We start from the raw sequence: 12,854 nt of genomic DNA, 5'->3' as shown, positions 1-12,854 counted from the left end.
ACTGAAGTCTGAAAAACCCAGCAAAAAATCCATAAACATCTCCTCAGATCTTTAAGCTGCTCTAACACATAAATTACTATAGCCACTATGCTGGTAACAGGGTAACATCTGAACGGACTCAAAACGAATGCCAGGTTATAGTCTGGTGAAAGGAACTTTTACTTCAGATTCAACTCTTCTGAACGTAAGCCTCACTTCATAAACATACACAAAAATATTTTACTGCATTGCAATATGAATAGCAGATTTAGTCTGCCTGTAAAAACAGATGGGCACACTTTTCCTCTTCTACTTCGCCCCCCCCACTCATAAGCAGATAAACTCTGGTGGTTCCCTGTCTCCTCCACAGGACTGAAGCCTTTCTAACATCTACAGTTTCATTTGCAAAACCAGTTTATTTAAAAGAAATGTTTCCATTTCTAAACTGCCTATAATTAACCTACATTTCCTCTCCTTGTTCATATAATCTTTACAATTTTAGATTAAATTCAAACTTGAAGTGTGTTGCAAAGCTTAATGGAAAGGTCTTGAACCGATTTCTGTAAGCCTAACACCAGGAGAGATGACAAATTGAAAAACCAAGCAAAGCATCCTTCAAATGAATGTATTAAAAAGTATGCTATAAATTTGTTCCTATTAGGTAAGTATCAATGTTCTGTTCAGTTCTGGTAAACATAAGTAACAAAATAAAAAAAAAAAAAAAGAAAAAATTAAAAAAAAAAAAAAAGACACTCATAGAAGCAGCAACATAACTACCAGCCTGGAACAATGACCATACTAGGAAATCTTGGAGGAACTAAGATTGGCTCTAAATTAAGAGAGGAAACTAAAGGATATAATGTCAGGAATATGTAAAATAACGATTGGCACAGAGCTATTTTTCCTACCACCTTGCTTCCTCTCATACCACAAAAAACAGTAGCACTGGCCAATGAAATGGAAAGAAGAAATTTAAAATGAAAAATATAATGTGCAATTAGCTTGTAAACTGCAAGTGTCCATTGTACTAAAGACTGCAAAAAAGATTACATGCTTATGTAGGAGTTAACAAGATCACCAACAGCTTCATTGTGAAAGTGTACATGGAATACAATCAACCTTTCAAAGTTCATACCAGACCAACCGAAATGTTCAAGGAAAAGCACTCCTGTGGGTTGGATGCTCCTTAACCCACTGTACAACTATTCTGTGCTTTTTTTTTGTTTTCTTCATTAACCTTAATCTGCTACATCTATTGCTGATTCCTTTTATGCATATGTCAGATTAAATGAACTATTTCCACTCCTGGCCTTCAATCAAAATTCTTCAAAATGTGGAATTTTTAGCTTATTCTTAACCACAATTGCCACTGGGATTCTTTCATTAAGTATATTTTATGTATCTTTTGTGCACGCATCAAGGCAGAAATTCTATTTTTAGCTGTGGTAAATGAAAAAAATTAGCTTTCAGAACATTCCATTCCTCCTGCAATTAAATCATGAAAACAGAACTAAAATGTAATTCTCAGATCATGTGCTATTGCAGCAGTAGTTCATTACTTTAAGAATGAGATTTAAAAAACTTAGTCATCATTTCCACGCTGAAATCCCTAAACAGTTTGAAAACTTGTATAGCATTTGTCACCCTACCATCAGTACATTAAAATCTCGAACTCTTTACAGACACTGCATGATTTCCCTTCATCTCCTGTTTGTGTATTTGAAAGAATAACAAACATTTTTGGTACAAAACAGTAGTCCTATAAAGAATTCCAATATTTTGATCTAACCACATTTTCCTGGTGAAATAAGAAGCCCTGCAAACTAATTTTTAAACTATGTGATTTAAAAAACAAATGTCAGAAATGTACTTAAAAACCATTTGTGCCAAGTTTTGAAGCTCTTAAAAATGGAGAATTGTATTCCTTTTTTTTATTTTCTGTGTTATCTGAATTTATTTTTAGGCTTTTAAGGGAAGCCTATTTGAAAATAAATTATAAAGGATCTCCCATGCAGAATCTAAAAGTATCTCTAGAGCAGGTACAATGGAGATTGTATACTTGTATACATACTGTTGATCTTCATGCACATTTATCCTGCAGCATAATGTTAAAATAAGTGATAACTGAAGAGATTTGGAAAAAAATTACAAAATCAAATTACAGATCAAGACTTGCAATATGTTATAAAACACTTTCTAACAGTGTCTAGTAATAAAGTAAAAGAAATTTCAAATAAAGTTTAAAGTATTTCAAGTTCACATTTAGTAAGTGAAAATGTAAAATGCTTTCTGTTTAATATACTTTGATAAAACAATTTAATAATAGGTGAGTAAATACAATATGAGTAGCCTTATTATTTCAATTGAAATGTTACTACTTTATTAATAACAGTTCTCATGATTACACAATCTACAATTGCTAAAAATTATGATGCCCAGTTAGATCATACATACAATACAAAGCCTGAACAAAAAAGTGAATATAAAAAAAGGAGAAACCAATCTTACCCATTCTTGAAATATAAAACATGTGCTCTTTGAAGTCCTGTTTCCAGGAAAAAACCAAGTTCTTGTTCATGTGCAGTGGGCCCTGGCTTAGGGCTTCTGTTTTGTATATTGGCATTAATTATCTAAAAGAACAAAAGGGGGAAAAATTATTGGAAAAAAATTAAAGTTTTGTGTACTTTTACACAGAAGTTAATACTTGATGTTGGAGAAATCTTCTTCATTTGTACATGGTGGCTAGTAGAGTATTTGTATACTTAACCTCCTTTCCCAACTAAATACCAATCCTTTTGCTTTTGGCTATACCCTTAAAAGGTAATTTCTTCACCAAGCAGAAATGCCACTAAGAAAAATTGTAGAATACTTTTCCAGAAATTTTTGTGAAGAATGGTACACAAAAGAGAAGTATACAAAAAAGCATATTGGCAACCTTATTCAGTAGCAGGAGGTGATGGTATTTAAATCTAAAACCCTGATAGGTTTAGGAAAGACTGCTGCAGAAAGCATTAAGAAGATTAAAAGTGATCTCCAGAGTGATTTCCAAAAAACAATTTAGAAACTGAATTTGTATTGCATCAACATTAAAAATGCTCTCTTAAAATGGAAAGCTATCAGTTTTCATTTGCCTTCACATTCACACAGTGTACCAGCCACTAAAAGACAATCTTAAACCAAACAAAAAACCCAAAGCAAAAAACTCTAAGAAAATAAAAATGTGTATATATTTTTAAAAAAGCATGAGTTACTTTTCTTTCCCCCATGGCATCAAAGTTTTCTTTCCCCTTCCTTTTGCTTGTGTGACCCTATACTGTATCTAATAACCCCTTCAAAGACAACTGTCAAATGACAGACCTGAGGCTTGTAAGCAATAAGTCTGAAAAAGAGGGTCAGATTGATATTGCTGGCTTGCTTCATTCTAATAGTACTTACAAGCCAAGAACAGAGCCCCAGTTGTATTGTATTTTGCCCAACCAGACCTCAAAGTCTAAATAAATTGCAGTAGTGTTTAACTCCTAGAAAGAAAGGGTATCAAACATTTTCTTTTCTTTAAAAAAAAACCAAATCATAACACTTGAAGGATTTCTGCTAAGTGGTAAGGAACAAGACAAGGTTAATGGTATCAAAGAAAACAAAAGGAAATAAAAGAGCCTATGTATCCCTTTAAATCCAGATAAAGTGCAAAGCTTTTAGATCATGAAGCATTACGCTCTTTACAAATAAAGAGCCTAACTTTATTTTTTCATAATTCATAATCCATAAAACTAGAGGGGAAAACAGTAACTTGCCTAATATTCTGCACAGCTGTTTGTAGGTTATATTTGGTCTAACAATATGAAGCTTGGATGTATCAGCTTTCATCAATAAAAAACAGGTCTCCCGCATATCTAGTACCTCAGATTTTAACTGTAACTGTAGTTTCATACATATAGTAAATAATATATTGAGCAGATAAAACGACAAATGGGCTATCAAGTCCAAGAACATTGTCCTAATCCAATTTATAAAGCTAAGATTTATCTGAAGTTCATCTATGTTTTAAAGTCGTATGTTTAGCTGGCTATCATATCTGATTATTTTTTAATTGTCCCAGGATTGTACCTATTAGCTGAAGTAAACACACTTTCAGTTACTATTCTGGACATCCCACTGCTATGTCAAGTGTCTTGCTGACAAGTACAAAGTTATTTCAGAATTTTACCTTCAAGTAGTTTTATAAAGAGGATTTAAGAGCAGTTAAGTTATTGGCTCCAAATAAACACCAACAAGATCAATTTTCAATCTTCATAGCTTCATTTTGAATTGAATTCTTTTTAACAATTATCTGAAAAGCTAGTAAGTATATGCATACATTGTACATACACCGACATGTGTATTTGAAAGACACCATAATCCCATGTCCATAAATGAACTACCGTAGGGTAACAAGAGGCCACAGATCAGCACCTTGAATATATATAGTAGTTCAGAGGAGCTCGGTCCCTTTTTGGACTACTAGCACTATTTTCAAAGAGAACAGTCAGAAGAACAGCTACCATACATGCATTAAGGCATACTAATTTATTGTCCAACTGTAAGTGTGCATTGAAGTCCTAAGAAAACAAATATATAGATACCTTTTAGTTGAGCTACCAAAATATATTAATGAAAGATGAGCCACGCAATTCTCCAGTTAAGAAAATAACCCCAGCTTACCCTTTCTATCTCCTGAAGGTACAGAAGAGCAATATCCCCAGCCTTCTCGTAGCATGTAACAATTTCTTGTTCACGGTCCACATGGAGGTTGCTAGCTGAAGAAGAAATTGGCAGCTTCTCAAGACAGAGACCTGGTGGTGGTGGGAAATAAAACTCGAATGAAACATTAAAAACTAATGTCATATAATGCTATACCTAAAAAATAGTCCAGGCTAAGCCCCTTTGGTCAGGAGAAGAAACAAAGAAAAAAAATACCAAAAACATATGAAGATATGGTCTTCTGGTACAGACACGAATAAATATATAAATAACAGTGACTCCTTAATAATTATAAAACCAGAAGTAGCAATTTTTTAAAAAGAAATCTTGATATAAAAGACATTATGACAGCCTGGTCTGGTGTCTTTCTATACCAGTTTACTTAATACATAAAGAAAATACATTTACTTAATATATCTTCACTTTCCCAGAGTAAAGAAAGGCACTCAAGGCAATAATAAACTTAATAACAGTGCAAGGCAGAAAGATCTATAAAAACATATTTTAAAAGAAAAGGAAGTTAGAAAGCATAATGTTTGTATTTAAATTTATCTTGTGCTTTGAAGGGTAAAAAAAAGGTCTTTGCTTGTCTAAAGTAAGAACGCAATAACTCTTATTAATCAATGCTATCTCCTACATAAGCCACTTCATATGGCTTAAAACACAAGAAGTTGTTTTCCAGATAATTAGAGAAAACAGCTGGAAAGGACCTCAAGAATACTAATCCATTTTTCTGACAGAGGAATCAACCAACCCCAGACAGCTGTCTTTCCAGTGCGTAGCCTCTGACAAGAGGGATGCCTTAGCCTTCCTACGCAACATATCACAGAACTCAACTATTCTCACAATTAGTATTTTTTCTTAATGTCCAGATCTTCCTCCCTAGATTAAATCACTCCTAGTCTTCTTCATAGAAAGATTATTCCTTTCTTTACAAAACATCTTTTCAATAATTCTCTAGAGAGACAGACACACCTGCAACAAAGAATGTCAGTTCTCACTCTTTTCATGCTTCCTTGACAGCTGATAATTTTTATCTCCTCTGGACACTCTCCAACTGGTTACCTCTATCTTGACTCACTGTGCCCAAACTGGAAACACGGCTTCAGTTGAGGCTTCAATAGCACTAAGCAGAGATTAAAGACTTCCTGGTTTTGATATAGGGTACTTTTAAAAAATAAAACAATCGGCGGAACTTTAGTGTCTTCCCTTACATATTAGTAAAATGTTCTCTTCTGTTTTGACCTGCAACAGATCATATTTTGCAAGCCAACTGCCTCATCAGTTACCCCATTTTATATTTATCTGCATAATTATTTGTATTTGAAGTGTAGCACTTCAAATAGAACATATGTTCTTAAGAGATTTATTTCAGGTCATCCCTCCAGCTTGTCAGCAGTAAATGCTGATCCTAAAGTACCCTCAACTGCTCCCACGTTAATGTAATTCACAATTTAAATGACCATATTCTCAATTCATCATCCAAGGTTTTGAGAGTCTGTTGCTGGAGAAACTAAAACCAAAACCAACAACAAAACACAGATATATATTGGGCAGGTGTCTGTAGAATGCCAGGCAGTATAAGACCCAGTTTGGAGAATAGTTTATCAAAGGATTTCTGTCCATCAATAATGTATGGTGGGGACAGTATTTTTCATTGGAATTACAATAGTTTTCTTACTAGAACAACTTGAGAAGACATAGCCATGGGATCTGGAGTTTATTGATAAACGCAAAACTATGCAATATTTATGACCTCCAGATTCTTTTAAAACATCTATTAATTTTCAATACCTCCCTGTAGAAGTATAACGCATCTGTATAGAAAACACCATCATCAAGCCATATTTCTGGCTTGAGAGGATGCCTGAAGTCTGTATCAGCTTTTGGGCCACCTTTACTCTCCAATCTACCCTTTTACCAGTATGAACAAGACACCCCACAGCTGTATTTGCTAGCTACACACCCAGTTAAGACAAAATCCTGACTCCAGTACTAACTGTTCCACTAAAGACAAAATAAAATTCAATATACTTTTCAAAAACCTACACATTCCTAAAGCACAGCAAACACACAAATAGTCTGTCTGTCTTTTAAAAACCTGCCAAACCTGAGTACAACAGACACTGAACTTCCCTGACATGTTATGGTTTTTACCTAATGTATCTCTAAAAATTAAGAATATTTGAAAATAGAAAGCTAATCTGCTTTCTTTCAAATTTTCAATGAAATAGAAAATATCTGAGAGGGTGGTGGGGGTTTTTTGCTAACTGTAAGTCATAGACTCCAAAGCAGCAAGATTTAACTGTAAGCTATAAAAAAAGGTCAAGTTATCTTGCTACTGCAGTAAGCTTGACCAGACCCCTGATAAGAAGATCTAAATGTAAGGTTGATGCCAGATAGAAAGTTTGCAGTGCCCTATACAAACACTTTCAAACTCAGACTTAGAGGTGACCATAAAATCCAATAAATGTGCTGCAATAAAAAGTCACATCACTAAAAGCACCAGATAGTTGTAAGCAGATCACTCCTCCCCACCCCATCTCTCACATGACATGAACAGCCAGTGCCCCACAGTAATCCTTCACTACATGAAACAGATTACTCAACCAGCTATTTGTAGATTTGACTTGGATTTACTATTTCTATTTTTATACTTTATGCCCACAACTATAATCTTTTTAATCTGAAAAATACATTATAAAGACATTCTCTCATTTTAGCTGAGAATTTTCTTTAAAATATGAAAGCACTTCGGTGCTCTGCCAGGAACTTTAATAATGCAGAAGGGAAGTACAAAATTCTAAGTGTCCTTTGATGAAGTATATAATATTATTTCTTAGCGTAACTTTATTATACAACTAGTATTCACTGTATTTTTCCTGGCATGTTTATTACAGCCTGGGAAAGTATGTATATTTTAAGCATGCGATGCTTTGGAGCAGGAAGTTCATGTGGAGAGCTATCCTGAAATGACAACATAACAGGATGGTTTGGATGCTTCATTCCTTGCGTCATCAGAACAAATAATTACTATTAAATACTGTATTAAAAATACATCAATGAGACAAAAAGCCTTGAATAGATTATAATTTCTATAACAGGTTAAAATCAAAGAGTTCCTCCAGACTACTAATTTATTTTTTTTCTTAAATACAGATGAAATTTAAGAAAGAGTGTATTAAAGTACATAAAAGTATTGTTTAATTTTAAATAACTATAGTGACATAGCAAAAACAACCACATAATATACTGCCCACTTCTTTGTAAGAATACTGTGAGAGGACAAGAAGTTAATTAAAATAGGGATTATTACATTATGCCCTTGGAAAAAAGAATGAGCAAGTGGTAACACACAGAACTGAGGAACACATTAATTTCAGAGAAATACATATTGCCCTGAACTACCCACTGAAGACTTTTGCATATATTCAGACAAGTCAGTTCTTCCCTTTGTGCTTGTTCCCACAGCTGCCAGGCAGGAATCTCTGCTATTGTCCCTCAAGAGGGCAGGAATTTCTTTAACTGTTTATAAACTGCTTTGAGATATATGGAAAAGAGGTACATGATACTGCTACAAAATATTATTGCATTTGTTGTAAAGGTCATAGCTATTGGTTTATTTAACTGTGCTGGTTTTGGCTAGGACAGAGTTAATTTCCTTCATAGTAGCTTGTCTGGGGCTGTGCTTTGGATTTGTGTGGAAAACAGGGGTGATAACAGAGGGATGTTTTAGCTACTGCTGAGCAGTGCTTACACAGCATCAAGGCATTTTCTGCTCCTCATACAACCCCACCACTGAGCAGGCTGGGGGAGCACAAGGAGTTGGGAGGGGATGAAGTTAGGACAGCTGACCCCAAATGACCAAAACATACCATATGGAATCATGCTCAGCATATAAAGCTGGGGGAAGAAGAAAGAAGGGTTCGATATATGAAGTGATAACATTTTGTCTTCCCAAGTAACCATTACTACTTGATGGAGCCCTGGTTCCCTGGAGATGGCTGAACACCTGCCTGCCGATGGGATGTGGTAAATTAATTCCTTGTTTTGCTTTGCTTGCATGCACAGCTTTTGCTTTACTTATTAAACTGCATTTATCTCAACCCACAAGTTTTCTCACGTTTGCTCTTCCAATTCTCCCCCCCATCCCACCATCTGGGAGTGAGCGAGCAGCTGTGTGGTGATTAGTTGCTGACCAGGGTTAAACCATGACATCAACCTTCATTGGTTATTTTGTTTTATTCTGCATTCAAGAATATCCCATCAATTGATATCGCAAGTTGACTTTGATATTCATGGCTTTTAAGTTTAAGCCCTTCCAGTCAAAACCACCTTCAAGTAAAAGCTTCCAACAAACTGGGTCAGTTTTATTTTGGGAAGACACTTATCTCATACATATCTAGTCCTGATACCAAGCAAGATGACTCCTGAGGGACAAGAAAGTGAGAAGCAGTGAAATGAATACGAGTCAGTACTAGTTAAGCTTACATGTTTTTCAAAGTAACTCTAAAATTGCTTGTCAAAAGAACAGAACAGCAACAAACTGTATTTCAACAAGAAAAAAGTATGCCTGGTATTTCATTTACATTGTAACTCACAATTTCTTTCTATCTTCAAAAACTTTATAACTTACGTGTATTTTGCAAAAGATTCAGAAAGCAAACCGTAGATAGTTTTGTCACTTATTCCAAGTGGCATTCTTGTGCTTATGGTCTCAAATCAGTGGCCAAGGTTCCACCAAGTAAACTATTTCATTTTTCACAAACACAAGAGCAGACCAGCCCTACCACCACATGTGCACTCAGTGACCACTACCCAAAACCAAGCAGGATTCAGTAAGAACAAGTAACAAATGTTACAATGTTTAAAAAGTCCCCATGCAATAGATCTGCTTAATTTTAGATAGGCAGCCGTTTTTTGTGATAGACAATAACAGTAATTACTTTTCATTTACAAACCATTAAAAAAAAAAAAAAAAAAAGCAGACATCAGTTCTGTAGGAAAATAAGATTACTTAACACTCCCATTTCATTATACAGAGTAACCAAAATTACTCTTAAGGTTAAACGTGAATCCATAGCACAGTTCAGATCTTTACTAAGTACTCCTACCACTCAGACTACTACTGAGACCATTTAAAAAAAAAGGCTAAGAAAAGCCTATCACATTTACTGCACTGCATATCTGAGGATTTTCCATGATGCCAGCCAGTACCTTATCTCTAAATTTTACAAACTACAAATAATACTGGACCCCATGGTATATCTACTGTTTTCAGTAGACAAGTCAAAGGACAGAGGAAAAACAGTGGAAGATTATTTTATACTTAAGTAAATAAACATGCTTTTTGCAAGAGAGAGAGAGTGACACATCAATAGATAAAGTTTTCTGCTTTGCTTCCTGTTTTCCTTCAATGGACAGAAAAAATCCAAGTACGTATGAGTATACAGTACTTTCTCTTCCCTATATAATATGCAAAGCAACACTGGTAAGTGTTCCAAATGCTGCAAACACACACAAAAAAATAATAATCCCCCTTCACCTCCTTTTAAAAAAAGTCATATTTATCTTATATATTTAGAACAAACAATTATATAAACTATAGCAAACATTTTTCAGTAATTTTAAAAGAGGAACTGAAAACAATCTGAGTTATTGCTATCAAGGAATTCCTACAGTTTATTTCTGAGCTTAGAACAAACACTTCTAATCTCACTGAAGGGAAGGACTTATTTCTAGAAGTCCTCAAAGATTGTGAAAGAATTTATTTAGAAAGCAAAGCATGAGTTCTTAACCTCTTCAATTCCCTAGTGGTATTTGTAAAGTAATCATTATAAAGCAAAGGAGGAAAAGTAAGAATAGAGTAGGGAAATATATCGATAACAAGCTACCTCTTTCACAGTAAGAATTTCCTGTTTCTTTAGGCAATCTAAAGAAACACAATTAACTTCTCTGATTTTTCAGGTACCTTCTATTGCCCATCCCCCTATGCCAAGATACAGGCGGGGAAAAAAAGTCTACAGAATCTGTCAGGATGCAGGATCTCTATGGCTAGTTTCCAGAAAAGGCATCAGAAAGAAGTCAAGCCCCCATTCTCTCAGCGTACTTAGATTTAAGGGAAGCTGCTCTGGCTAGCCACTCTTTTAAACACAGACTACTTACAGAGAATTAAATTCCATTCTAGATGACACCCAGAGCAACAGAAACACAACTTCCCAGAGTTGAAGACAGTGTTTTGTCACGTATGCTCACACTGCTACATCATTTCATTAGTACAGCTTTTCTAATGCCATAGATACGCTAGTACTTCTAAGTATCTTGAAGTTTCTCAAAGTTAAAAAGAGAAAAAAAAAAACCCAACCCAAAAACCAAATAACAAACCACTCGTCTGATTTTCTGAAAACAAAGCCTACTTATTAATCCAAGCACTCAATAAACCCATAAGAATATTTAGGGATTCTGTATAGTATCGTCTGACACAACTGTTGTGAAACGATTGGTCACGTTTTTCCTCTAAAGATAATGATATTCAAATCTTTGTATTTTCTCAAGAGTACAAAACAGACTTTTACAATACTTCTAAACAGAAAAGATCAGTATTTTCACATATGCGTATGTTTCTTAAGAACCACGTGCCAGACAATTCTTGCTGTAAGTACAGCCCTTTAACAGGCAAGCACCTTCCAGAGGGGCTGAAACAGTGCAAACTAGAGCTAAAAGCTGCGAAAAGATTGAGTGAATCTCTGAAGAACACACACACACACACACACCCCAAAGCAGAAAAGCTGCACAGCAGTACATGAAGTGGTCATCAAGGAAGTGTTCACTCAGGGGAAAAGAGATAGTTTAACTACAGAATTTACACTGTCTGCTGTAATTGTCAGGATTGCTCCTACATGCACCTCTGAGGGAAAAAAAAAGTCCAGGCTCCACTGTGATGCCAGTTGTTCCCATGCCATGAGAAAAAAACACCATAATCACTGATTTTTAATTTTGGCCCAACATTTTCTCCCTCTCCTCACCCTGCCAAAGGCAAGATTCTGAAGAAAATCCAAACTTCTGGAAGAAATTAAGAACAAGAAAACCATACCACCAAAACACTCAAGTCCTAAAGAAGTCTATTATAATAAGAAGCATGTTATTTTCATTCAGTGTTTGTATTTCAAATACTGGAGCTAAAAGCAGCACTGAGGAAAGCAGTACAAACTCCTGGGGTCGTTACCCCCCAGTCACTGCTCCAGCAGGGCAGAAGTTGTAAAAATAGACTGGGGAAAGACAAGCTTTAACAGACAAAGCTTGAAGTATCTATGGCACAAGCTTTCTAGCCCTGGTTTGCAAACTGCTTGCTGATGGGCTGCAACATTTGCACAGCAATACAGGAGGAGGGAACTTAAGTCGAGTCTTTGACCCATTGCCTAATGAGGCTAGAGATCCCTGGCATAATTACTAAAACAGCTTTCATTTAGCATTCTTCCACTAAGAGTTTCTTGGTGTCTGCTGACACAGGCTAGCAGTGGAGCAGATCCCATTTCAATTGAACTTCAGCGCAGCATCTTGTGCCAATGGCAAAGTAGCAATTCACATGCACCTGACACTTCCACTGAACCTCATGAGTATTTCCACGTTTCTGTAAATAGAACTAATTAACGGCCAATCATTTAACTTGGTAAATGCAACATTAAATTTGAATATGGGTCAGCAGTAGTAAAGACAGTCTCACCTTACTCAACATACATCATCTAAATATAAACACAGTTATTTGAACAGGCAATATGAGATGTAAAAGGGCCTGCAGCAGTAAGACTACAATCCTGTAATGTCTAACTTACCGATGACATCCCTCACATACTTAACAAGAATTTGTTACTGCAATACAACACAGCCACATTGACAGATACCTGGAATAGTCTACTCATCTATACAGTATATTAAACATAAACACAATTTATTTACTAAAATCAAGTTTACAAAGTTGCAGACTTTAAGAAATGTCAGATCTGTAAATTTCTATCTTCATCTATAAGCATGTGTAGAAACATTCATTACTTTGTAATGTCAAGTATTCATTTTTCAATTGTCTTTTTACTTATGCAGCAGTATCAGAATCATGTTACTAAGATTTTAAAAAGCTGATT

The 12,854-nt window shown here is 35.2% G+C and overlaps 1 protein-coding gene across 3 annotated transcripts in view; it reads right to left on the bottom strand.

Moving 5' to 3' along the window:
* Positions 1 to 12,854, bottom strand: part of TTC7B (tetratricopeptide repeat domain 7B) — a 144,108-nt gene that overhangs the window by 102,882 nt on the left and 28,372 nt on the right. For 2 of the 3 annotated variants that reach the window (XM_040601428.1, XM_040601427.1), the window contains exons 4-5: positions 4,678 to 4,808; positions 2,488 to 2,609 (exon numbers count right to left, since the gene is read on the bottom strand). In XM_040601428.1, coding sequence (XP_040457362.1) covers positions 2,488 to 2,609; positions 4,678 to 4,808 — 253 coding nt within the window. Of the gene's footprint in view, positions 1 to 2,050; positions 2,070 to 2,487; positions 2,610 to 4,677; positions 4,809 to 12,854 lie in introns of those variants that run through there. The other variant, XM_040601429.1, reaches the window with a different exon arrangement.

The sequence above is a fragment of the Falco naumanni genome, chromosome 7 (genome assembly GCF_017639655.2).
Source record: "Falco naumanni isolate bFalNau1 chromosome 7, bFalNau1.pat, whole genome shotgun sequence".
Lineage (NCBI taxonomy): Eukaryota > Metazoa > Chordata > Aves > Falconiformes > Falconidae > Falco > Falco naumanni.
This window is presented reverse-complemented; position numbering and strand designations above follow the sequence as displayed.